Raw genomic sequence first — 26,427 nt, 5'->3', positions numbered from 1 at the left:
TCTCTGTCCCTGCAGCTGTGACGTGTGCATCAGGAAGCCACTATGAGCTGTGCTCCTCCTCCTGCTCCTCCACCTGCTTCTCCCTGGAGCGGTCGGGGCCCTGTCCCATGTGCCAGGAGGGCTGCCAGTGTGACGACGGCCTCATGGCTGATGGAGACCGCTGTGTCCCCGTGGAGAAATGTGGCTGTGTAGTGGATGGACAGTATTATAAGGTAGTAATCATGATCATCATCATCACCTTCTTCATCATAATGCTTATTATGTCCATGATAGTCAACTACTGTGTAGTCTGGTTGTTAGTCGTTACTGGACCAACAGTAGCAGAGAGTCAGTCACACATAACAGTCTCATTACTGGTATAATTACATAATGTCATACAACGTGCAGCTCACCACTGTAATCATGTCTGAAATAATGAAAAAAACATTCTACCTGTGTTGTAACTTTCAGTCGGGTGTATCCGTGTTAGTGGAGGACTGTTCAGAGCGCTGTGCCTGCAAGTCCGGACGGTTCAGCTGCAAGTCCAACAGCTGCAAGAAGGAGGAGGAGTGTCGCAACAAGGATGGACTACTTGGCTGCTACAATAAAGGTGGTGCAGTGACTGAGATCTGTACATGTTACCTTGTTAAAACTGTGTGTGTGTGTGTGTGTGTGTGTGTGTGTGTGTGAAGCAGAACTGCATTGTGTTTCTCACAGATTCAGATTCTGTTTGTGGCCCTAGCTGATGGGGGTCTTTCTCAGGGGCACTGAAACCAATAATTTCTTCTTTTTTTTCCCTTTTTTTGATTATGGCAAGAAATAAACATCCACAGAGCCTCTGCTCTGGAGGTGACAGTCTGTCACCTGTTTGTCTCAGAGGAAGGTGACAGGTGGGTGGAGTCAGTGGGTGGAGTCAGTTCACCTGTCAGCTTCATCCACAGGGAAACAGGCTCCTTCAGCTCCTCTAACATCAGTGACTCATATACTGACAGGAGATTCACAGTGATTACATGATGCTGATGATGATATAATTAACATTTCCATTACAATGACATTTAAACTGTAACAGAGGCCTTTAGTGTATTTCTACAGTCTGGCATCAAACAGTGAATCACACTGTGTCCAGAACGGTTCAGTCATGTCTGCTCAGTGTTATGTTTTCAGTGTGGTCTGTGGTGGTGGGGCCCAGTGTGATATCATTTCATGGGGCCCAGAATCCCTGGTGGGGCCAGTGTCAGGAGCAGCAAGCCAGGCAGTGCTGGTCCAGTTAGAACGACATTGAAGTGAAGTGACATCTTCCCTCACATCTGATCTTAGAAAAGAAAAGGATCTGATGCCTGTTTCCACTCATCATGTAATTTACTGCCCTAGAGAATCAACGTGTGGCGGTATGTTTCGATGTTTCGATGTTGATGTTGTGGAGCCGACACAGATGAATCGATGTGTGGGAAACACTGGATGTTCTGTTATTTCTGACGTCTCACAATGTTTCAGTGATGTAGATGTGCACTCCAGGTTTTGTCAGTACAGTGTGACAACTGATACCCGTGTGTGTGTGTGTGTGTGTGTGTGTGCGTGCGTGCGTGCGTGCGTGTGCGCGCGCGCGTGTGTGTGTGCGCGCGTGTGTGTGCGCGCGTGTGTGTGTGTTCCAGACCCCTGTGCTGAGGTTGAGTGCAGGGTAAAGGAGAGCTGTCTGGTGTCAGACGGAAAAGGAGTGTGTGTTCCTGTCTCTACGGCCTTGTGCTGGACCTTCGGTGACCCACACTACAGCACATTTGACGGGTGGCGCTACCCATTCCAGGGAACCTGCACCTACGTCCTCATGAACACCACAGGTTTGTAGTTACCTGACAGACAGGTATCTGTCTGTGGGTCAGAAGTTTGGATTCGGTAGAGTCCTCTGGACTAACAGGGACAGAGAGAGACGCTGCTGTTGATTTAAGTGAAGTTCACTTTTCAGCAGCTTAGTCAGAACGTAGGGAGGGAGTCACGCTGTCACTTACAAACTATCAACACAGGCTGCTCCGTACAGGTTAGTTACAACATGGAGTTGAGATTTTCCACCTTCTCAGAGCTGTAGTCATGGTTCCAACAACACTGTAGACTGCTCCCTTCAAAAGTCACTTTATTACAGTCAGAAGTCATTTCTCATTAATGTTAAACACTTACATTCTGGGAAAGACTCAGACTGGACTCTACTGTTTATAATATCAAAATATATTAACAGGCTTTGGGATGGATTTATATTTATGTAACATATGTCTACAATATAAGATACATATTTGTATGGGTTAGATGTATGAAATTTATGCAATTTGTTGTGGGTTTCATATATAATTCTTACATATTTTTTTATTTTATATGTACATATATGACATATACGGAAATTCATTATATATCATATATTACATTTACAAATGGAATTGATGCTGTTTATGTAGTAACTGATCCTGACTTTTGTGCTGCCAAAGTAAAGAAGTTCAGCGACCTTTAAATCTTTCACTGAGTCACACGTCCAGACTGAACAGCTCATCAAACTGGAGAGTAAATAGATGCCACATAGCAGCTAGTGTTGACTTTACACTCAGACCTACAAGCAGCTGGAACAATCACTGCAGGAGCAGCATCAATAAAAGTCTGCCAGACTCCACTGTGGTTTTGTGAAAACATAAATCTCATGTGCAGATGTGTCAAAACCTGGACAAGTAAAATTAAACCTCTGCATGAGGAGATGAAGAACTTGTACAAACTTGTACAAACTGGTACAAACAACAGGAGTGGGCTACAAGATGTAAACAACTCAGTTTGTTCAGTGAAAAGCTGCATCTCACACACACACACACACACATGCCATGCAGTTGTCAAACAGCTGACACACCGTTGTTCTGTAGTATAATGAATTATTGTGACCTGCTCAGGTGTTGATCCGTCCCTGCCAGAGGTAACTGTGACCACCAAGAATGAGCTGCGTGGGAACTCTGATGGCTCCTTTGTGCGCTCAGTCACTGTGGCGATGTTGGGCCATCGGATAACCGTCCCCAGTAATGACAGAGGCATCGTGCTGGTGGGTGGCACTGCACACAGTTCTTAGTTACACTGAAAATCTGATTCAGTCCCTTCACTGACACAAATTCTGATGAAATTTATGTTGTAAGAACCAAGTGCAGCTGCACAAGAGGTCAGACAGTCAAACTATGTATAAAGAAACCACAATTTAAAATAGAAATATATCTGTTAAACCAACCTGTCCTGTAGATAGATAACCCCCTGCAGCAGTCTGAGGGCTCCATCTCACCTGAGCTACCTGTGTTTACAGAGATTTACCTGGAGCTGAGAGGTGTTGATCAAATCTGAATCTGACACATTCAAATAACATGCAGCGTCATCGCTGTTTACAAGTTTTATTGACATTTACATTCAGGGACAATATTCCTAACAGCTCCAAATTTTGTTTAAGTTCTTCTTTTGTGGATGAAATTAGCTCTGAATCACCCCCCCCCCCCCCCCCTTTTAGGTGGATGGCATTAGGACAGAACTCCCCCTCATTCTGGAACAAGGCAGCATCTCCATAACACAGTCTGGAATAAGAGGAACACTGGAGAGTGATATTGGCGTTGCGGTCACTTTTGATTGGTCCACACTTGTCATGGTGTCCATCAGCAGCAGTTACTATGGTAGTGTCGGCGGTCTCTGCGGAAACTACAACGGCAACAAGGAGGATGAGCTGACGACGGCCGGAGGCAGCAAAGCTGTTAATGTGACGCAGTGGGCGGGGACGTGGAGCATCCCCGACGGTGACCCGTTCTGCTACCATCACTGTGAGGGGGTGTGTCCTAAGTGCTCTGATGAGGACCGTCAAAGGTAACGTTCAGGTTGAGTTTAACTGATTATGAAACATAATTTAGAGGATTATACGATGAATGTGGTTTTTGAAGGACGAGTTTGTGGCAAAAAACAAAATTAAATTTTAACTTAGCTTCTACTTTAGCATGCTAGCTAACATTTGCTAATTAGCACTAAAACAAATCACAGGCCCAGACTAATGGAAATGAAATGTAACATGCTGCACTATGTCCTGGAGTGATAGTAGGTATCACCCCTGGCTTTTCTAACCACAGCCTCATGTTACTCCCCCTCTAAAGAAATCGTCCCCTGTGCTCTGGAAGGTTTTGGAAGCTAAGGTCACACCTGAGCCTCGTTCCGTGATATGATCATCTTCAATGTGCTGGTTGTCCGGTCCAGCAGAGCAGTCCCAGTCTCACCCTGCATCAGAGCCTCTACCTGTGTTTGGGGGGAGAGGGTACCAACCTTCACTGGTGTAATGAATGGGTGGGAGGCATGGTGGGATGTCTGCTCTGACTGCTGAGACTCATCCTCATGTTCTCTGGACCAGCAGATCTTCCCCTTCCTCAGCTGCAGGGTCACAGATAAACTGGACCCCCGTGGAGCGAGGTCAGGCTCCGGCTCTGAGTGACGGCTTTTGCTTAATTCACTTGTCTGGAGACACAGGTGGACTAGTGGAGATTCTGGGGTGGTAACAGGTCAATCACTGATGCTACTATTTCACTGTCAAGTTTCCTAAAGGGAACTGAGTTGGGAGGGAGGAGGGTGGCTGGGGGTTTAGACAGGGGCTTCTACACTTAAACCAAGTGTGTGTTGTAAGGTGCCTCATCCCTGTAAGAGCACATTTCACTCTGAACCCCAGACCTGGTGACAGGTGTATCAGAGGGAAGGTGTGGGGGTCACCACAGTCAGAGGGATTCAGCCTCAGGTCTGAATGAGCTCTCCTGTAGCTGGTGAGATGTTCAGGACAAACGTGGTGGACCGACCGACCGACACGGGTGTTAAAAACAGATGCCCAGTTATCAGATATATTTGTATATGATCTGACAGTAATCATCTCCTCTGTCCCTCCCCAGGTACACTGGTCCAAAGTTCTGTGGGATCCTGAGCGATAAGAAGGGGCCATTCGCCGCCTGCCACAGCCGATTGCCAGTCGCAGAGTTTGTGTCAGACTGTTTGTATGATGTCTGCATCAACGAAGGACGGCACGAGGTGTTGTGTGAAGCCCTGAGCAGTTACCTGGCAGAGTGCCAGGAAGCTGGAGTGTCCATGCCACCATGGAGACATCTGATTGACTGCCGTGAGTTACATAATGTAGATCTGTGGTGTGCTGTGATTCTTACAGAGCCTTCATCCCCCACCGGGCGTCCAGGTCCTGTCCTGTCTCATGGTGTTGTGCTGTCTGTCTCTCTCCTCCATCCTCTGCTCTCTGTCTGGACATCCTCACCTTTCTCCTTCTGTCTGAACAAGTTTTAGGATTATTCTTCTGAACTGACACTAAACTGATCCAATGTGCAGTAAAGAGGAAAAATATCCTAAAATCTCTTCTCTGTTAATCTTCAACATATTTACCATTCACTGACACAGAGACAATGTAGAATCCTGTATTTTCCCACCTCAGTGTTGTTAATCTTCCTGGTTCCTCGTCTGGACTGTAGCTGAAGCTCAGAGACACAGGAACTTCAGTCTTAGTCGTAGCTTAAAGTCAACAAACATTACACTGCTACGTTCACAGCTACGCTGCTAAGAGATGACAAATCTGTGTAATTTACTCATTTTCTTTCTACTGCTGCCTCTGAACACTTCATGTGCAGGTTTAGTTTCCACACACGTACGTTCAGCTCATTACCTTACACTGTCACTTACACCTGAGAGGACAGTTCTCGTCTACTCTGAGACAGAGGTTCATTAGAGTCTGTACAGCAGACCGGTCCTGTCCTCTCTCTCTGGTCTCACCTGTCCCTCACTCTTGTTTTGCCTCCAGCTGTTGAGTGTCCCCCCCACAGCCACTACAAGGTGTGTGGCTCAGCCTGTCCAGCCAGCTGTGGCCCGCAGCCAGAGGTGTGCCATAAGGCCTGTGTGGAGGGCTGTGTCTGTGACGATGGATACGTGCGCAGTGGAAAAGAGTTAGTACAACGGTTTCACCCATGTCTTTAAACCTCTGTCATTCATATAATAAATGTCACTGGGTCCAGTTTTCTTTTCACCTCCTTGCAAACAGGTATTATTATAACTTTGCTCACTGTGCCTCTGTGGTTCTTAATCACCTCCAACAGTCTTTTCTGGCTGTGACTGTTCATCTGTAATATTCCTGTGAACAGCACTATGTTGAGATAGGTGTGGTTGTGTGACATTGTTTTTTTTTTGTTTTTTTTTTTTTTTTAGTTATTTAATTATTTATTTATGAAATTTTTCTTATTCACAACACACCCACAAAACAAAAACAAATGCACAAAATGAAATACAGTGCACATATGCATGTCAGTCTGTACAGTTATTGAATGTCAGTTATGTCCACAAGTGGACTAAGGTCAGAAACAAGAGTCCATGACACCAAGACCAAGTGAGGACGAGAAGGTCCATGGGTCAGAAAGCTGCTGTAGCTCAGTCCGGTCCCAGCTGGTCAGTACACAGGCCGACAGCTCTCCGTCCTAAGATGTCCAGCAAAGCATGCACAGATCTGAAGCAGTGATGTGTTTTATTTTGAAGGAGTCCTGACACACCCGAGCAGCAGCAGTTTTCATCCCGACTGAGAGTTTGTTGTTTAGCGGTTCTTGCTGTTTTTCCTCAGGTGTGTCCACAAGGTGAAGGGCTGTGGCTGTGACTACGACGGCCATTATTACCTGCCAGGTGAGGAGTTCTGGGCTGACTCACGGTGCGAGCAGAGGTGTGTGTGTGTCGCAGCGACTCAAAAGGTGAAGTGTGAGCAGACTAAGTGTAAAACTGGAGAGGCCTGCAGCATTGTGGACGGTGTCAGAGACTGTTTCCCAATCAGCTTTAAAACCTGCTCTGCACGCGGAGACCCGCACTTCACCACCTTCGACGGGCGCAAGTTCGACTTCCAGGGCAACTGTGTCTACAACCTGGCCAGTGTGTGTGGAAAAACTAAAGGTCTGCAGCACTTTGAGGTGAGCGGGGGAGAAGAGCAGCTCTCATCCAGACACCATGTCCACTGTACAGCCATGTTACACTGATAGAATCAACACAGTCACTGAAAACCATAACTACATGTTTGTTTGGATGAGAATCACTGACACGTGATTTCAGCTCATGACCAGGGCTGAAATCAGCACAGTGACCTGTCAGTCAGGACACGGAGCTCTCTTACTGTCACTATAATAATTCTTTGCTTTGTTTTTGATACCTTTGATGATACTTTTGTTCTGTTACTTCAGTGAAGCTGGATCATGTTTTCTTTGTGTTACTGATACTTGTTCTCCTCCACTGATACACCTCCCTGAGTCAGGCCTGTGTCTGTGTCAAACAACAAATGGATCCTGAGTGAATCATATGTTTTATTTGTCACGTTCATCCTCCTCTGTCCTCCTCCATCCCGTCCTCTCGTCCCCTCTCCTCCTCTCTACCCTCCCTCTTCTTCTTCTGTTGGTGATTGAAGGTCAGCTTGGAGAACAACAACCGTGGCAACAGAAGAGTGTCGTATGCTAAAGTGGTGACTGTTAAAGTCTATGGTGTCACATACACACTGTCCGTGGATTATCCAGGCAGCGTGCTGGTGAGACACGCACACACACATACACACACACACACAGCCCTGTACTAGGGATGGCCCAATGTAGTGTAGCTACACAAAAAAAAGGTAACACTTGCACAATCTGTTTTCTATCACTCATTTTCACATCACATCAATGAGGTCATGTCCGTGATAAAAACACACTGATACAGAAACATCATCAGGCTCAGAGTTAAAGAGTTTATCACATCCGCACACCGACCTGGAGCAAACACTCACTTCACATCCATATGACGATTCTTCCCGACGTTACTCATGATGTTTCATGTGTTGTTATATTTCTGGACTATGGCATTATATTCATTGTAACTTGTGTCTTATTGTAGCTTTACAACAGTGAGTCTGTATTTTTCTCAGTGTGTATCAGTGTTTGTGACCAGCTTCTCGGTGTAGAGAGATGAATCTAAGGATTCCCGCCAGATTGCATGACATCATATCCCATATAAGGGCAACTTCCCTAAAAGCAGTGTGTTTGATAAGACTCACTCAGGCTGGTTGACACAGGTTCACCATTAACACTCCAAGCCCTGGTTTAAAAACACAACCAAAACGACCTGTGCGTGTGTGTGTGTGTGTTCCACAGGTGAACGGGGTGAAAAACTCCCTGCCAGTTTCAAACAATCAGTCCCTGGTCCAGGTTTATCGCAGACACAGACTGGCTGTCATCGAGACACACTTTCTGAAGGTACAGACACACACAATCACACATGCACAATTATTCAGTATTTATAATTAAGACCACACCACATTAATAGACATCCCTTCTCAGACCTCTCACATCAGCCTGGGTCTGAACCTGGACCTGATATTTACCTTTTTGATAAGTGTTTTCAGTCTTTGCCACTCAAGAGGAAAATCCCTCCTGCAGTTCAGTCAAGTTCCTCCCTGACCTCCTGCCTTTCCAACAGTTAAAACCACACATCCTGAGCTCCTCCTCAGTCTTATAGGTTGGACCTTGTAACATTTCTGTAATACTCCTGTTGAAAGCAAACTATGTGACTGTGTGAACGAGCCAGTTGTAGGTGACGAGGGAGATTCTCCTCAAACAGCCTGCTGTCTGTGAAAAGTGAAGCAGGTCATGTTTGCTGTGATCATCCCTCCTGTTCCTGCTGGATATTATATGATCCCCTCTTACAATTAAGTGCAACAGAGCCTCCAGTGGTCACATAGGGATGTTTATTTTCACATTGGATTTCTTGCTGCTATTTAAATAAATGTCCCATAACACATGAATCTGATGCCTGGAAAATTAAATTTCTGTAGAGATGAATAAGCTGACCTAAACCTCAGCGATGTTTAAAGGTCCATCCAGTCTAAAGGTAGATGTCCATGTGTTTGTGATTCTAAAGCAGGTCTAGGTTCTATATTAATACTGTGAAAGTATCAAAGCCTCAGTCCACAGAGAAATGCACACAGCCTGTATTCAGAAACTGAGCCTTAAAACCAGCCGTCAGGACATCTGGAACTTTGTGATGTCACAACAAAGCAGTAACTGCCCTCAGCAATGCCCAAAGCCCCGCCCACCTGGACCCACCATCCAACCTTGCAGGATTTGGTTTCTCTGAGTGTTTACCTGAAATCTGCTATATTTTTATTGGATTATTGTATTACGTATTAAGTACTAAGAACGTCTGTTTTTGGTTTTGGGTTCTTAAAACCACACATATATCTTCTTATGGATATCAACAAAGAGTAAAATACAAACCTTTAACATTTAAAGTGAAGTCCTGACCATGAAATATCTGTTTGAAGTGTGGAACAGGCCTCAGTGTTTACACCTGAGGCTCAGGTTGGATCTCAGCATTTAACTGTTTTTGATTTCTTAAAAAAATCTACAGCTGCTGTTGTTCAGCAAACGGCTCTGATGTATAATGAGTTAACTGCTCATTTAGCCACATGAACCCGTGTTAAATGTGCACACATGCACACAATGCCAAAGCTTTGGAGGATAATTTCCCTGTGCTAAGCTAAAATATGCTAAGCTAAACTACGACGAACACATGGCAGAAAAGTCATTCACTGTGTTGGTGTATAACTCATGTATGTGACTTCTCCTTTATATCCCACATCATTAAAGGTCTCCTTTGACTTTGCGAGCGCAGTGAGGGTGGAGCTGGCCACCACTTACCATGATGTGACCTGTGGTCTCTGTGGGAACTTCAACAGTAACCCCGCTGATGATCTGAAGCTGCCCAGTGGGAAGCTGACGTCTGACGGCAACGAGTTTGGGGTCAGCCAGTGGCTGGCCAACGTGGAGGGCTGCTCTCATGAGTGTGAGCAGCTGATGAAGAGCTACTCATCTTCATCTCACACACCTGTTACATACATGTGATGTCAGTTTTACATGTCGGGCTCACATCTACATTAACACCTGAGTCACTTTACATGAACGTCACAACGTCACTGATCAGAATCAGAATCAGGTTTGTTGCCCAGACGGTTTTCATGACGATAAACATAGAAGAAGAAGAAATATAAAGAAGATAAAGCAAAGTGAGTACTGCAGGTCAGGGGGGTTGAATAAAAATAGAACATTTTTACAAAAAACATTTACAATAAAATATAAACAAGACTACATCAAAACCCAGTAAGTCTGGACCGCCTATAATCAAATCCTGATTTTATAACCACAACGTGGTCTGACAAAATCACCAAACACATCAGTTAAAGACTGAGCTGTGTTAGGCTGATTAACTGTAAAATGATCAGAGAGAAAGTTAAAAGAGACACAGTGTCTTTCTTATTTTAAGTTATTTTTTAAGGCTTTTGCCTTTATTACAGTCATAGTGAGAGAATGAGGATGATACGCAGCAAAGGGCCACAGGCCAGACTCGAATCCAAGCCGCCGCAGTGGCGAGGACTAAGCCCAAAAGTCATGCTCTTTACCAGGAGAGCTACTGGAGCGCCCAGTATACACAGGCTATCGTTCTTATTGTCTCTCTGTCTGTGTCTGGATCCACAACACTTCATTGACCTGGACTCCAGAATGTAACAGACTTTTATCAGAGGCAGCTCTTTATGTCTGACTCCTCTGTTTGATCTCTAGAACTGGTCACAGCTGGATTTTAGTACAGAGCCTCGTTAGTGATGACTTCTCTCTCTCTCTCTCTCTCTCTCTCTCTCTCTCCTTTAGTAATAATGATTCATGTAATCACAGTAGTTCATTTGCTGTCATGAAAGCGGGGCTCAGTGTATTGAAGCTCCCCCTGGAACAAGAGGTGTAGACCTGAGCCCCCGGTCGGCATCCAGACATGGTCCAGACCAGGACCAGGTTTATATCCAGTCTTTTTGGAAACAAGTCTCTAGAGCTAGAGCTAATGAGCTGAGTTATTAACACTGCGGCTCTGAACACACCCTGAAAGAACCTGATGGATCCAGAAACTACAACTCTGTGAGGAGACATAAAGCTGACTAGTGGTGGAAATATGATCAGTCAGTCAGACATTTGAGGTTTTGGGGCTGGCCCTGCTGTTGCAGTCCACTTTGTTGTTTTCTAGTTTTATTTCTAAACAGACACATTGGATTTTCCTGCTCATCAATCAATAATCAGTGATCCATAAACATGAAACAAGTCTCGAAGCTGCAGCATCAAACAATTTCAGAACCATGCATTTCCTCCTCGGCCATCTATGTCAAGCCTGTGTCAGTGAATTACAACAACAACAACACACAAACACACAAACACAACCTTAGGTAAAGCAGGATACAGCTTGCTGGTGACCTCATGTAATTCCTACACGGCAGCACCTTTCATCACAAACAGCATGAAACAGGTTCGTCACATCTGATTTATTAATATCACACAATAAACTGAGGCTGAGACTATTCAATTCAATTCAATTCAATTTTATTTGTATAGCGCCAAATCATAATATACATTATCTCAAGGCACTTTACAGGGTAAGGTCAAGACCTTACTTTGTTACAGAGAAAAACCCAACAGTTCCCACAAAGAGCAAGCGCTTGGCGACAGGGGGGAGGAAAAACTCCCTTTTAACAGGAAGAAACCTCCAACAGAACCGGGCTCAGGGTGGGCGGCCGTCTGCCTCGACCGGTTGGGTTTAGGAGGAAAAAAGGGGGGGTGGCGGAAGGAGAGAGGAGAAAAGAGAGAGAGAGAGACCAGGAACAGCTGTGTAGGTAATGGTGTTATCAATAATAATGACAGGTAACAGTGGTTAACAGTAAAGATGAGTAGTGGTGGATCTGGATCCTGCTGCTCCAGAGGCAGAGAGACCTGCAGAATGAGGACAGAGAGAGGGAGAGAGAGGAGAAGCACAAACTACGGGAGAGAAAAAAAATACAAAGTTAATGGCATGAGGTCATCGAGAGAGAGAGAGAGACAGAAATAGAGAGAGAGCGCCCAGTGAATCATGGGAATTCCCCAGCAGTCTAGCTCTATAGCAGCATAACTAAGGGATGGGCCAGGACATACCCGAGCCAGCCCTAACTATAAGCTTTACTAAACAGGACAGTTTGAAGCTGCATTACAATGTAACCAATGTCTGGATTGGTTATAAGCTGAAAGAGCAGTCTGCAAATACACATCATACTCATCACAATTATTAGATGTTTTTTATTATTAGCAGAGCAATGTCAACACAGGGGTCACTGTTGGACTGGTTGAAGTTTGTACTGCTGAAGATCAAATATCAGATGTTTCAGTCGTTTCTAACTCAGTGTCAGTGAATCACCTGCTATTTAAACTTTAAACCCAGCAGCATCTGCTGTGGGTAAAATTACATGTACAGTACATGCTGTTTAAGCACTTACAGTAATTTGTGTGTAACATCAAACGTGTCTGTGTAATGTACAATCTGGTGCTGTCGATGGTTTTCTGCTGCCAGGTAAGGACTGTGCTAAGCCCTTCCCCCCTGACTTCACACCGCCCAGCTACACATCAGCCTGCAACGTCATCACGGCAAAGGACGGGCCGCTGGCCGACTGTGTGGCCCGAGCAGAGTCCAAGCTGTACCGAGAAGACTGTATCTACGACATGGTGCTGAATAACGGGAAACAGGAATCAGCCTGTGACATCATCAGTGACTACGTGGAGGAGTGTCAGAGAAATGGCGGCCGTGTGAAGCCATGGAGGACAGAGAAGTTCTGCTGTAAGTAACAGATCGTTCTCTACAACACAAACAACCTCTAACTCCTGAAAACCCAGGCTTTCAACAACATGGCCTTCCTCTGTAGATGCAGTCTGCTCAGTTGTCATGGAGACAGTTTAGTTTTCATTGACGGACTTAATTAAAACATGGCACAAGATGTGTGTTTGGGGGGTTTATTATTGTCGTATTATAACATAATGTTATTATATAAATAAAAAAATATTAAGTAATATAATAGTATATATTATACTATTTAATGGTATATTTAGGATAATTGTAAAAAATTATATAAATAATACATATTATATACTATATATCACATTGTATATAATGGTTGTAACAGCATCACTCAATTGGATAAACACTAAATGATATAAAGAATTATTATATAATTATTAATTATTAATTATATTATCTAGTTCTATATTACATTTTTTTCTACACTTATATTCAGGTTTCATTACTATACTTTATTCTTCACTCTCCCCATGCAAACTCACATACACACACATACACCCATCACATTTTTACATAATACACCTCTACAACTTTATATCCATTACGTCGGGTCAGACTTGCTCTGGTTCTTGTTATTTCCCCAGCAAAAATAACATGTATTAATTAAGTAGAACAGATTCAGATGATTAACTGAACATCGCACAGTGAAGACAGAGGAGGCCACTTGTTATCTACCCAGAGCTTTATGCTGCATGTGACTTTACTTTTAAACAGTATGTTGACTGGTTTCCAGCAAGTTGCTGAATTTCCAAACATTAAAAAGAAAAGAGCCAGTTTGTAGTAAGTGACCATGTTCAGATGGCTGCAGTCAAGGCCAAGAGTCGTACAGGAGGTGGAGACGCTCAGACCCTGCTCACTTCCTCTCCTCCTGAGTCACTGTGCCAACATCATATTTCACTATTATCAAGTTGTATTTCTGTGTGTAATCTAATATTCTGTGTGTGTGTGTGTGTGTGTGTGTGTGTGTGTGTGTGTGTGTGTGTGTGTGTGTGTCTCTCAGGGATGCAGTGTCCAGCCAACAGTGTGTACAGTGTCTCTGCTCCTGGTTGTCCTGTCAGCTGCAACTCTCTGTCTGCACCTGTTCAGTGTAAAGCTCCACCCAGTGAGGGCTGTGTGTGTCACCAAGGTTACCTGATGAATCAGGTAATCCTCCTCAGCTAACATGAGCTTTACTCCTGCTACTACACTGGGGAACACAATTTTTGTTGAGTTAGGTCTGACAGCGCATAAAATAAAATTCAACATAAACTGTGAATTAATTAGAGCAATAACATTTTTTTTCTGTAACTTTTTGCAGTGTAACACAGTGAGTGACAGATGTCCAGCCAATGATACGATACGGTTCATTTACGCTACGCAGCCAATCACAGCATTGACATTGCTTGCGTAGGTGCCCTTCCCATACGCGCCGTGGCGCCGTGCAAGTTAGCTAGCTAACAACAGTGCATTTCATTTTAAGTGGGCCAAATCACTTATATTAAAAGTAAACGAATGGAAATTGCTGCTGTAATTTGATTCTTTTAATAAGCCATCTAACTTGCTATGATCCCAGGTGTTGATCAGGTGTGATACTGGTGTGTGGCCACAGCGGGCACCTCTGATGTTGCTCACAATGGTCCTCAGTGTGCTCAGGGAGCTTGTGTGTGCCCAGACACATGAAACATTAGAGGGAACATTGGTACTGACCTATTGGGAGCTGCACACTCCTCTCACCGCACTGTCTCATTGTGACTGCACAAACGAGTTGCCACGTAGCTGTTGATGAGTCCAATCGTAATCAGCTGGCAAGTCTTACTACAGCTGATCAGTGGAACTTTGCTTATCTGGAGGGTAAGCTGTGGAGAAAAAACTTGACGTGCTAGAAAAAAACTGACTGCAATTTTGGAATCAGCATGCCAATTTTAGTTGTAATCAGCATAAAAATCTAACTCAACAGAATTTTTTTTTCAAATTGTTCTCCAGTGCTATTTAAGCAATTCTTTTATTTAGAGATGTCCTGAGTCAGTCCACCTGATCACCTGTTGTTCAGTAACTTCAACAGCAGTGAATCCTGCGTCTTTAGGCTGCGTTTTCACCTCCCGTCCGTACTACTCCGGAGTTTCAGAAACGCTGCTGGACCCGTTTTAATCTAAAACTCCAGGGTTGTGTTGTAGTCTGGACAGACAAAAACAGAGACCTTTGGAAATTGGCTCTTATCAGCCTCGGCTACCGTTGGTGAAAACATGAATCACAAGTGTTACTGACCTTGTTGTCTTTTCTAGCAGCTGCTGAGAGTAGACAATCTGCTTCCTGCATGCTCAGTGTCTGTGAATGGTCACACATGTATGCGTTTTCAGATGTGTTAGTATGGACACAGATCATTTCTGATATGGAGTTTTCATTTTAAAACGTGGTAGTGTGGATGTAGCCTTGGTCACATTGTTAACTGTATTTAATACAACAAAATGCTCAGGAGAGCTGGATCCTGAGGCCCCTACAGGCTCAGCACCTTACAGAGCACAAAGTTGTTGAAGTCCGTGGGCGATCTGAGGCAGATGACCTGATGCTAGCAAGTTTGTTCAGAATAGTGTTTTAAATGCTATGACTCAAGTCATGATTACACCTCTTGAGCTCACTTGATGATGTCAGACGCCTTTGTCCATGCGTTGTTTTTTATCCGAACCTCCTTCATTGTGCTTGGGAACAAAACTTCATACGGTCATGTTCTCCAAAGCAGAGCACCTCTTCATTCTGATGGATTTATATATATAATGGTTATATATAGTTGTTGAGTTTTGTTTTGTGTAGAACATAGAATCTACCCTGAGTCAAAATAAGCATTTTTTTTTCATTATGAACAGAACAGGTAAATTATTATCAGACCATGAGAGGCTAACAAAATAATTCACACAATACCTTGTTTGTTTTCTCTTATGTGTTAAAATGATCAGTTACTGTTTTATCTATTGAGCTATGGAACAAAATTAGTAGCATATTTTCTCTGTTTTGAACTAAACTCTTGAAACACTGTTGTGTGTCTGTTGCGATCTGGCTGCTCAGTTGACTCATGTGACACACTGACACATGCTAACCATGTGACTGAGAGGTCAACACAACAATGTTAATTAATTAAGTTTTGATTAATTCAAACAAAAGCTCATGTTGACAAAAATGCATCCTGACTTATGACTCTTGGTTCTAGGGTCGCTGTGATCTGCTGGCTTCGTGCGGCTGCCACTACAACGGTCAGTACAGGGAGCCTAGAAAGACATTCTACGCCGACTCTGGCTGTCAGCAGCTCTGCTTGTGTCATGCAGGGACGGTGACCTGTTCGAAAAGACCCTGCAAGTGGCACAGCAAATGTGGAGTGGTGAAGGGAGAGTGGGCTTGTGTCAGCAAGCTTCCCGTGATCGTCGTCAATCATGGGAAAAAATGATAGAACCACAAAAAATGTCTGCATGCATCTTCTCTGATTTAAGTCCATTTTTTAGGGAGAATATATCCAGATGTGTTGTGATTGTTTTTCACTGTCAGCCAATCAGAAAATGACTTAGTATCTTAGTATCCAAAATAAAATTACACATTTTTTTCTATGTATCACAGAATCACCAGTTTTTGTGAAACAAATGAAGACTTTAACTTGTCTGTTGTAACTGTGGTTGGATCATAGTAACACTTAGTTTCATCCTCCTCTTTCCCTCCCACATACACTGTTCATGCAGCAACCTGTACAGTGCTCTTCACTCTGCTCCAATGATCATTAAAAGTGTTTCAGCATCATAACCGTCTCTTGTGTCTGTGATTGACGAGTATTCACATCATTTACTTCATTTAAAAATTCAAACGATGGACTTAGATGCTCATTACTGAGCACAACGACTTCTCAGTTGTAGGCAGTTAGACATGCAGACTGACAACAACATGACAGTAGGGCAGAGCAGGATGCAGCATCCAGCAAGGACAGGCATGTTGTATAATGACTGATAATGACGTGAAGATGGAGGAACTGGAACATCCATCAAGCTATGATCCATTAATCTGCAGAGCTGGACTTGTGTATTAATGTGATATGGTACTTAAACCTCCTGAGACACATTTATGATCTCAGCAATGAACCAACACATCTGAAACCTTTGTTCCATTTGAATCACAAACCTTAAACCTTTAGCCACAAGCTAAACAAGCTAGCAAGCACCGGAACCAAACATGCCTACCCATCATGCAACAGTTTAAAACAAGTTCATCTGTAAACCTGATAAAATCTCAGTTAGCAGGCAACGATGACTTACAGACCTTTAAAGGACAATGTAACTCACATTCTTCAGAGTTTAAATCATCCAACCTGCAGCTTGTCATGTGACTTAAGGGTGCGTTCACAGCATTGCCAAACAAAACGGAATGCAGCCTATTCAAAATACTGTCGTCCATGAACTAGCCAACCACTTGAATGTCAGCGGGACCCCCTCACATATGATGTGGCCCTCAAGGCTGACCACCCAGGACTGAGTGCAGCCTCACACAGTCTCACCTGAAACCTCTCTCAAATGTATGGCTTTTTTAGTCCATGTTTGAAATTAATTGTGGTGAGTGGCCAAAAAGGATTAGTCCTATAATAGATTCTGAGAATCCATCAAAACAAAATTACAGCACCACATCTTCACCCACACAGAATTTCACTGACTCCTGCACTGGTGGGTTCAGTGTTGAAGAGTTCCACAGTGGCTGTACCATACTCCTCCATTACAAGCTCATGTGCACAGAACACAGGGACATCAGTGAGAGACTCAAAGTGAGAACAGTCTTTTCTGGGTGAACAGGTGTGGCCACATGGTTTTGCTGCTTTACCTTTGCTCTCTCAGTCCCATTTATACCATCCAGTCTCCTCTGGTGGGAGGCTGTGCTGGAATCTGGTGCAGCCATACATGTCAGTGGGTCCTCTTCTCACTTTTCTCCATGGCTGGATGAATGATGCTGTCGCAATCTGCTGGTGCTGTTCAGGTGTTTGATCAGATTTTTTTAACCTGGATTAGGAGTGATGTGTATCTCCTTCCTAAACGCTGACCGTTGTCAAGTTGATCAGCAAAACTGTTTGGGTATTGACAATGTTTTTGTTTTTTTTTGCAAACCATGAGACACTGTGATCATTTTGGCTTAGCTCGTACTTCCTCATCTCGTCTGTCTCACCATCTGCCGTGGTGCAGCAGGTGAAGACCTGAATGCATACTCTGGTAAAAGGTAATAATCACCTAGGTCATCCTGTTGAACACAACAGTAGCCTCTCTGAGCTGGGGTGAAGCCATAAACACCTACGTCATGGAGAAACAGAGCCTTACGGTGTTCAGTGCTATTATTCACCGCTGAATCTTTCAATTCAATTCAATTCAATTTTATTTGTATAGCGCCAAATCATAATATACATTATCTCAAGGCACTTTACAGGGTAAGGTCAAGACCTTACTTTGTTACAGAGAAAAACCCAACAGTTCCCACAAAGAGCAAACACTTGGCAACAGGGGGGAGGAAAAACTCCCTTTAACAGGAAGAAACCTCCAACAGAACCGGGCTCAGGGTGGGGGCCGTCTGCCTCGACCGGTTGGGTTTAGGAGGAGATAGAAAGAGGGGGTGGGGGGAGGAGAGAGGAGAGAAGAGAGAGAGAGAGACCAGGAACAGCTGTGTCGGTAATGGTGTTATCAATAATAATGACAGGTAACAGTGGTGCTTTCCAAGCAGCAGGCCTCACAACTCTCATCTACAACAACCAGCATGTTTTTGTTGGGGTTTTTTTTTGTATTTTGTGCCTTTCACAGTTGTGTCATGCAGCAAAATCACAGCTTGATTAAGATTCGCCTGGAGGAGCTGATGCCTCTCTGCAAGAGTTCAGCACAAGTTTTTAAAATGATGACGTTTTGCACACTTTTTGAAGTAAGTGTGCTTGCTCTCAAATCTTAATGTCCACAAATGAATAAGTGGTCTGAAGTGGATTATGAGCTCTGGATAGTGGCTGACGTAATGATGATTTGGCTTCAGGTGCTTCAGCTTTCTGAAATATAAATATTCACCAATAAGAACTATTTAATGTGTTATTTGTCGTACTGGCCAGTGCTCAAACAAGAAAAAAACACTCCTCCTCATGGTGAAACCACTTGTCGAGCTTTGTTTTCACCTGGAGATTCAACTTTCGGACCACTCTGATGAGTCCCTCCCATACACCGCCGTGATGGGAGGCAGCAGGGGGGTTAAAGGTCCAATCCATCCCCTTTTGCAGGAGAGCACTTTGAGTCTTGCTGTGATCTAGAGCAGCCCGGGCCTCTCTAAAGTCTCGCTCTGCTCCTACAAAAAACCATTGTCTGACCTCAAATGACACACTTGGCCTCTGCGACACATGAATCTTCTTATGGCATTAATACAGGAGTCAGTGTTCAGAGAGTAAGCAATCAGCAATCTCCAAATGTACAGCTCTGCAAGCCATGCAATAAAGATTACTCCATATCTTTTGACCATAGCATGTCCTCTCTTGACCTCACTGGGTCCAAAGTAATCCACTCCCACATTGGTCAAAGGAGGCAAGTCTGGACTCGTTCTTTCCTTGGGCATGTCAGCCATTTTCTGATCACTTTACCGAGCTTGTTGTCGTCAACAAACCACACAGTCAGATGTTACCTTTCATGTTATTAACAGGAATAAAAGATTTCTCAACTTTTCAATTTTTTAAATTTTCCTTTTTTCTAAAAATGTTTAAATCTAAAACTAAATTGCACATCTTAATTACACTATTCATAGACTGAACCTGACCTGCAGTTTTCAGTTTTTATTATTCATTATTTGGACAATCAGACTGATTAGCCAGACACAAAAAAATATAAATCAAATCAAAACCAAAGTTTTGAATTACTGGATAATTAGGTGGATCTGACCCCCCTGATTAAGGCTTGAACCCCCCCAAAAGAGGTAAAAACAACATTTTTTTTATGTCACTCTGAAAGTTTCTTATGATTCAGTGACAGGTTTTTAGGTTTGTCTGCCTTTACAAAAAATATTAACATAATTGTTCCTCAGTTGTTCCTGAATTATTATGGAAAATTAGATCACTGAAATCTAGTGATCTCATTTTACATTTTTGATTCACATAATTAAAGAAGAAGAAGCCTCAGAGCCACTTTCATGAAGCAATATAATTGTATTTGTTAAACAGACCTTCTGTGCAGTTTGTCTGTGTTACAATAGTCCTTGGTCCTAGATAATGTAGGTTAAATGATCTGCTGTTGAAGTTCTGATTATTACTCCTGTGTAAGTACAGCAGCTAGAGGATCATCTCATGTTCTCTATGGAGCTGCAGAGGACAAACTCAGGTCTGTTCTCCCCGAGGAGGTTGCTGTTTGCAAGGAGGAGTGCTCCCCTAAAGGACAGTATCCCTGTGATGAGACTGGTTTTGAGCTCTGCATTCTTCTACAAGGTGAAAATGGTTGGAGCCCTCCTGTGGATGCACATAGTGCTGTAGAGCTGTATTCAGCATTACGAAATGAGATACTTGAAAATATGTAAATAGCTCTTGACAATGTGCACTTGTTTTCTGTAGGATTCCACAATGACACCTCAGTCCTAAAAGACCCTTTGGCAGGCCCACCTTTATAAATACTGTGTACACAAGCACCATATGAACGTGTCATTTACTCTAACCTCTATCCAAAATCTCAATTGTTCCAAAAACACAACAAGGCCATTCCTCCATGAAATTAGTATAAATGATGGACAAGATATTCATAATTTTTCATCTGGTAAAATGATGGAGCAATAAAAACAAAAGCATCTTGGACTCAAACGGAGGTGTGACACTGCTTATTGCAGGGCCAAGAAAAAAATGTATAGGCAATCAAACTAAATAGGCCAGTAATGATCACTAGCCCCCGCGACCCAGTATAGAAAATGGATGGATGGATGGATGGATGATCACTAACACTTCCATGCTGCTCATTTCTTCTACCTATCAGGAAGATAGCTTTAGCTGAAGAAGCTAATAATAAGATAAACAGGCATGAGATGTGACATCAGTAGTAACACATTTTAACACACCAGCAGTTAAGAAGTTAGTTGGGGTTTTTTTTCAAAGAGGGGCTAAACGACAGTAAAAAGGGACATGCATAAATTGCTGTAAAGAAAATTAACATGCATTCTGTCTCAGTCAAGAATGGCTATCAAGTGCTACCCAGAATAATTTGGTTACTAATAATGGCCAAGACAATGAAACTTTAAAAGATCCTATCAGAGATCCTATCAGAGTTACAAGGACACTGACTGAGTGACAGGTTCATCATTTATTCAGAACAGTACCATCAGTCAAACTGATTGTTTCTTCAACCTTTCAAGAAAGTCACAATATCTGACAATTTCTCTGCCATCATGGACCTGCAGAGTTAACTGAACAGGACACTTTCAATTTAGTAAACCCAGGTGACAGACAGGGCTGCAGGAAGACGTTTTATGTTGGGGCTGCTGTAATGGGAGGAGCTTATTTTATAAAACTCCATATTGTGTGTCCCTCCATACAAATTCAACATAAGCCTACAACGAATCTACTACAACACAGACCAAAACAGCAGCAGCAGCAGCAGCAGCAGCAGCAGCCATGTCTGTAAAACAGAAAATCAGTAATACAAATGCTATTGCACAATAATAGCTCACAATAATGCCATTACATTGCAATACACGTGTCCAACGACCCATTGCGCACAGCACACAAGAACATATCCAAATATGCACATTTTTCACCAAAGGTATCAGTGTGATTTTAAAAGTTATTGACAACTGACGATTGAACTGCTCGGCGGCAGCTTATAATAAACCAAATATCTTACCTTGAGCTGCAGGCCAGCAACTGTCTTCATCAGTCAGATCTCAAAACACTACACACTAATGAAGCCACTTCCATTTAGCAAACCAAGTTAGTGTACATGCATGGCTGAAAGTTTATTTCCCAAAGCGTCTGGAAGGAAAATTGAAGTTGGATGGCAGGAAAGGCTCCACAAATGCTGCCAAGTCATTCTTAGCTGGACACCTGGTAGCAGCAGGCTCCTCAGTGACGGCGGTGGTGGCGCGGTTACTGCGGCTGGTGCTGTCGCCGGCGGGACAACTGCTTCCTGAGCAGGCTGGACTTCAGCTGTGCTCCTTTTAGTTGGTGGTTTGCCAAAAAAACTAGAAAGTGTTTTTGCACCATTCCTTCGACTAGCTATCTATGCTCCAGCAGCAGGATGCAAATTTATGAATCCTACCACAGAGCTGACATGACCTGCCCTATTCTGCCTCTGATTGGCTAGTGATCGTTGCCTTACAGTATTATGTATTTTGTATGTATTTTATCCACTAGCTTAATGTGTGGTCAACCCAGTACAAGATCACTTCAGTCTAATCCTACTCTCTGTTTTCCCTCCAAAAACAGTCAAATCATAGTAACAATCATGGTATTATTGAGCAAAAAAGTACATTTAAGTTTTTTGTTTTTTTTTTAAGTTTACGTTTTATTCATGTTTTAACTTTTAATTCATGGTTTCATGTATAACTTCTCGAAACTTCTGCCATTGGAAAGCCACGTCTGCAGCAGTGAAACCAGAGCAGAACCGACAGAGAAGAGATCTGTGTTGCGAGATCTTGCGAGAGTATATTTCTGAGACAGAGACAGTCTCCAATAAAGTTAATTGTCTGAAAAATGACATTTTTTTTTTTTATATATTTTTATTAGAATTTTGTATAAGATAAGTTACAGAAAAAAGACAGCAAGCAAAACAGAACACAAAAAAAAAAAACAAAACAAAACAAACAAACAAACAACAACAACAAAAAGCAAACAAAAACAAAACACAGGGCATATTTAAAAACAATAATTAAGTACACTGCTGCATCACTGACATTAGAATCTTAACAAAAATACAAAACAAAGATGGTAAAGGTGGATGGCACCCTATGAACTCCCTTGCTGGTCAAGATCAGTGTTATATTTATCAAGGTGAGTCAGAAATGGCTGCCATATTTCTGAAAATTTATGAAGACTGTCCATCATAGTATATCGAACCTTCTCCATATGCAATATACCAGTGAGCTCACCTAACCAGAGCTTAAACTGAGGCACAGTATCTGACTTCCAGAGTTTTAAAATCATTTTCTTTGCAATCACCATTCCATACATAATTGTGCTTTGCACTGAAACTCTATGTTTAAGTAGAGAAGGAGAAACCCCAAACAATGCAATCATTGGGTCAGGTTCGAACACACAGCTGTACATGTCAGAAAACCACTTAAATATGTTACGCCAAAAATTATACAGTTTCGGACATGACCAAAAGAGGTGAGTCAGAGAGCCCTCTGCAGATTTACATCGGTCACATAGTGGAGAAATGGTGGGAAAGATTCTGTGCAGTTTAGTTTTTGAATAATGAAGCCTGTGCATCACCTTAAATTGGATTAACTGGTGCCTGGTGTTAATAGAGCAAGATCGGGTCCTACCAAGACCCTCCTTTCAAACATCATCTCCTATCTGCATTTCCAGCTCCTCCTCCCAGGAGTTCTTCAAAGAGTATGAGGCACAAACCGTTTGTTCAAAGAATATATTTACAAAGGCAGAGACCAATTTTCTAGATTCAGGTGGGCCCAACAGAAGCTTATAAATAATTTTATCTTCTGGAAGAGACTCGAAGTTAGGCACACATTGACGGACATAATTCCTAATCTGCAAATATCGGAAAAAATGTGTTGTGGGAAGAGAAAACTTGTTTTGTAGCTGAGCAAATGTGGCAAAATGTTTATTAATATACAGATCTTTCAGAGTAACCAAACCCTTTATCCTCCAACTGTTAAAAGAAAGTTCAGCTTAAAAATTAGTTTAGGGTCTTTTGGCAAAACTACCCCAAGATACTTCAGCCTGTCTGTAATTTTAAACGGGAGATTATGCAAAAAGTCAATGTTAAGATCCGCGCCCAATGACATGAATTCACTCTTCTGCCAGTTAATTGAGTATCCCGAAACTTCTCCAAATGTTCTAATAAGATCCAGCAAAACAGGAACTGATTTCTCTGGTTGTGATATGAAAAGAACAACATCGTCCGCATATAGGGAAATATGGTGGTCCACATTACCCAACCGGACGGGTTCAATAGAAGGGTGATTCCTGATACTGAAGGCAAGAGGCTCAATAGCAATGGCAAAAAGCAGTGGGCTGAGGGGGCAGCCCTGGCGTGTCCCGCGGTGTAATTGGAATGGCACTGATCTTTCTTGGTTTGTGAGAATGGAGGAAGATGGATGAGCATATAACATTGTGATCCATGATACAAATTGACTGCCAAATCCGAACTTCTCCAAAGCCTTTATCATATATGCCCATTCCACTTGATCGAATGCCTTTTCCGCATCTAGGCAGAGGGCAGCCACCCTCGAGCCCTTACTATACTTATGATACATAATATTCATCAATCTTCTGACATTAAAAAAGGAAAATCTATTAGGGACAAAGCCAGTTTGATCAGTGTGAATGATGGATGATATGTGTTTGTTTAACCTATTTGCTAATAATTTGGTAAAAATTTTCATGTCTGAGTTCAGTAGTGCGATAGGACGAAAAGACAAAGGCTCAGTTTCATCCCTACCTTCTTTTAATAATAATGAGATATTGGCTTCGTATAATGTGGGCGGAAACTTCTGAGTTTCAAATGAATGATTGAACATCCTCAAAAGAAGGGGAGCAATCTTCAGAGAATATTTTTTATACAGTTCAATCCCGAAACCATCTGGGCCCACGGCCTTGCCATTGGGAAATGATTTTATCGCATCCAGAATCTCTTGAGTGGTAATGTCAGAATTCAAAGCATCACAAGCAGCTTCACTTAATTTAGGGAGTCTTAGACGCCCCAGCCAATCAGAAACATTCCCTTTCGCTTTTGACATGTACAACTCAGCATAAAATTCCCTGAAATGATCGTTTATACATTTAGGATCAATAACTAGTTCTCCAGTCTTTGATTTAATCTTGTGGATAGCTCTACTGGCTCGCAAACCTTTTAACTGTCGGGCCCGTAATTTATGGGGCTTATCCCCCAACTCAAAGTGTTTCTGCCTGATCTTAAACAATTGATTGCATACCTGACTAGATAGGATAGTGTTATATTCATATTTAAGTTTAAGAATATTTCGTAAGGTCGAAGGGGTGGAAGAAGTCCTATAGGCAAGTTCCAACTGCGATAATTCAATTTCAATTTCTGACAGTCGCTTCCGCCTTCCCTTTTTCAGAGAAGATTCAAAAGAGATTACGTGACCCCGAATGACAGCTTTAAAAGTTTCCCATAGAGTGGAGTCTGTGACTTCCGAATTGTCATTACTCTCCAGAAAATCTGAGATTTTAGCAGAAATATATTGACAGAATTTTACATCGGAAAACAATGATGGGTGGAGACACCAGGTAAACTGCTGTTTTTTATGATTAAGATCAAGGACCAATGAGGTTGGGGAGTGGTCAGAAATTAAAATATTATGATATCTTGAAGCAGTCACATTTGACATCAATTTGGAGTCAATTAAAAAATAATCTATTCTTGAAAAGGAATTGTGCATTTGTGAGAAAAAAGAATAATCTCTATCTGTAGGATGCCCAAGCCTCCAGATATCAACTAGATTCATAGAAAACATTAAGTCATTCAAAACCATGGAGGAGGTAGACGAATGTTTTGACTGGGCCGACCTATCCAAACGACTATCAAGCACACAGTTAAAGTCACCACCTATAATTAAATGTGTATCTGAGAGGTCAGGCAGCGAGCCAAATATCTTACGGAAAAAAGCCGGATCATCAAAGTTTGGACCATATACATTAAGGAGCGTGACATGAAATGAGTAAATGTAGCCAATTACCAAAATAAACCGGCCATTTGGATCCCTCACAGTAGAAACACGCCTGAAAGGAACAGTCTTACGGATCAAAATTGCCACTCCCCGGGCTTTACTGGAAAACGTGGACTGAAAAATCTGATTGGCCCAGCTACATCTAAGTAACTTTTCCTTTGTGGGTCTAATATGCGTTTCTTGCAAATACACTATATCAGCAGAGAGAGATTTTAAGTGAGAAAACACCTTAGCTCGCTTGAGCACATGACCCAGCCCACGCACATTCCAACTAGTAAAGGTGATGCCACCACCTGGGGTAGGTATACTAGGATACAAAAGGATTTTGCATTGTAGCAGTGTACAAACATAATGCCCTGGTTGAATAATAACAAAGACAGGAAGAACAAATGAAATCGAACAAGAACATCACCGCTTGACCATTGTAGCACAGAGGAAACTGCTGGCGGGCCAGTTGTAGTATCTTCTCCTTCAGGTGGAAATGATGGATCCGTGCTCACTAGCGCCCCCCTGAAAAATGACATTTTGATGTCAGAATGTTCAGAAGATCTGTGGCTTGGGAAAAATTGATTCAATATTTATTTCGGTGACGAGAAGACAGAATGATCAGTCATAATCTGTGTCATAATCTGTGTGTTACCTGTTGACTGACGCACGACAGAAACAGCCCAGTTTGTAAGTGACTGTGCTTTCACCCCTTTGACTGGTTGCTTGTAATAATTCTAAAAATTGTTTTTTTGTTTTTTTTCTTGAAATGTTACTTTTTTAATTCTCCTAATATAACGACTTTGTTCTTATAATACTTTTTTTCTCGAAATATCATCTTTTTTTTCTCATAATATTACTTTTTTCTCAAAATATTATGTCTTT

The 26,427-nt window shown here is 42.5% G+C and overlaps 1 protein-coding gene and 1 long non-coding RNA gene across 2 annotated transcripts in view; one reads left to right on the top strand and one right to left on the bottom strand.

Annotated features, from left to right (window-relative positions):
• The window catches only part of LOC139612608 (IgGFc-binding protein-like), a 39,792-nt gene extending 23,553 nt beyond the window's left edge, over positions 1-16,239 (top strand). Inside the window, exons 23-36 of the mRNA XM_071468307.1 lie at positions 16-212; positions 451-589; positions 1,632-1,814; positions 2,898-3,043; positions 3,494-3,840; positions 4,899-5,122; positions 5,807-5,948; positions 6,614-6,950; positions 7,439-7,555; positions 8,157-8,258; positions 9,651-9,846; positions 12,418-12,681; positions 13,700-13,842; positions 15,881-16,239. Of these exons, the coding sequence (XP_071324408.1) occupies positions 16-212; positions 451-589; positions 1,632-1,814; positions 2,898-3,043; positions 3,494-3,840; positions 4,899-5,122; positions 5,807-5,948; positions 6,614-6,950; positions 7,439-7,555; positions 8,157-8,258; positions 9,651-9,846; positions 12,418-12,681; positions 13,700-13,842; positions 15,881-16,114 (2,771 nt within the window). The 3' untranslated portion in view covers positions 16,115-16,239. The remainder of the gene's footprint in view (positions 1-15; positions 213-450; positions 590-1,631; positions 1,815-2,897; positions 3,044-3,493; positions 3,841-4,898; positions 5,123-5,806; positions 5,949-6,613; positions 6,951-7,438; positions 7,556-8,156; positions 8,259-9,650; positions 9,847-12,417; positions 12,682-13,699; positions 13,843-15,880) is intronic.
• On the bottom strand, positions 14,716-15,424 carry LOC139612615 (uncharacterized). The gene is made up of 3 exons (XR_011686601.1): positions 15,315-15,424; positions 14,944-15,003; positions 14,716-14,853 (listed from the first exon to the last, which is right to left on the bottom strand). It is a non-coding gene; the product is annotated as an uncharacterized lncRNA (long non-coding RNA).
• Positions 16,240-26,427: the final 10,188 nt, after the last annotated feature.

The sequence above is a fragment of the Trachinotus anak genome, unplaced genomic scaffold (genome assembly GCF_046630095.1).
Source record: "Trachinotus anak isolate AG129_WGS33_773 ecotype Australia unplaced genomic scaffold, CSIRO_AGI_Tana_v1 ptg000032l, whole genome shotgun sequence".
NCBI classification, from domain to species: domain Eukaryota; kingdom Metazoa; phylum Chordata; class Actinopteri; order Carangiformes; family Carangidae; genus Trachinotus; species Trachinotus anak.
The sequence above is the reverse complement of the archived record's forward strand: the minus strand, read 5'-3'. Positions and strand labels throughout refer to the sequence as shown.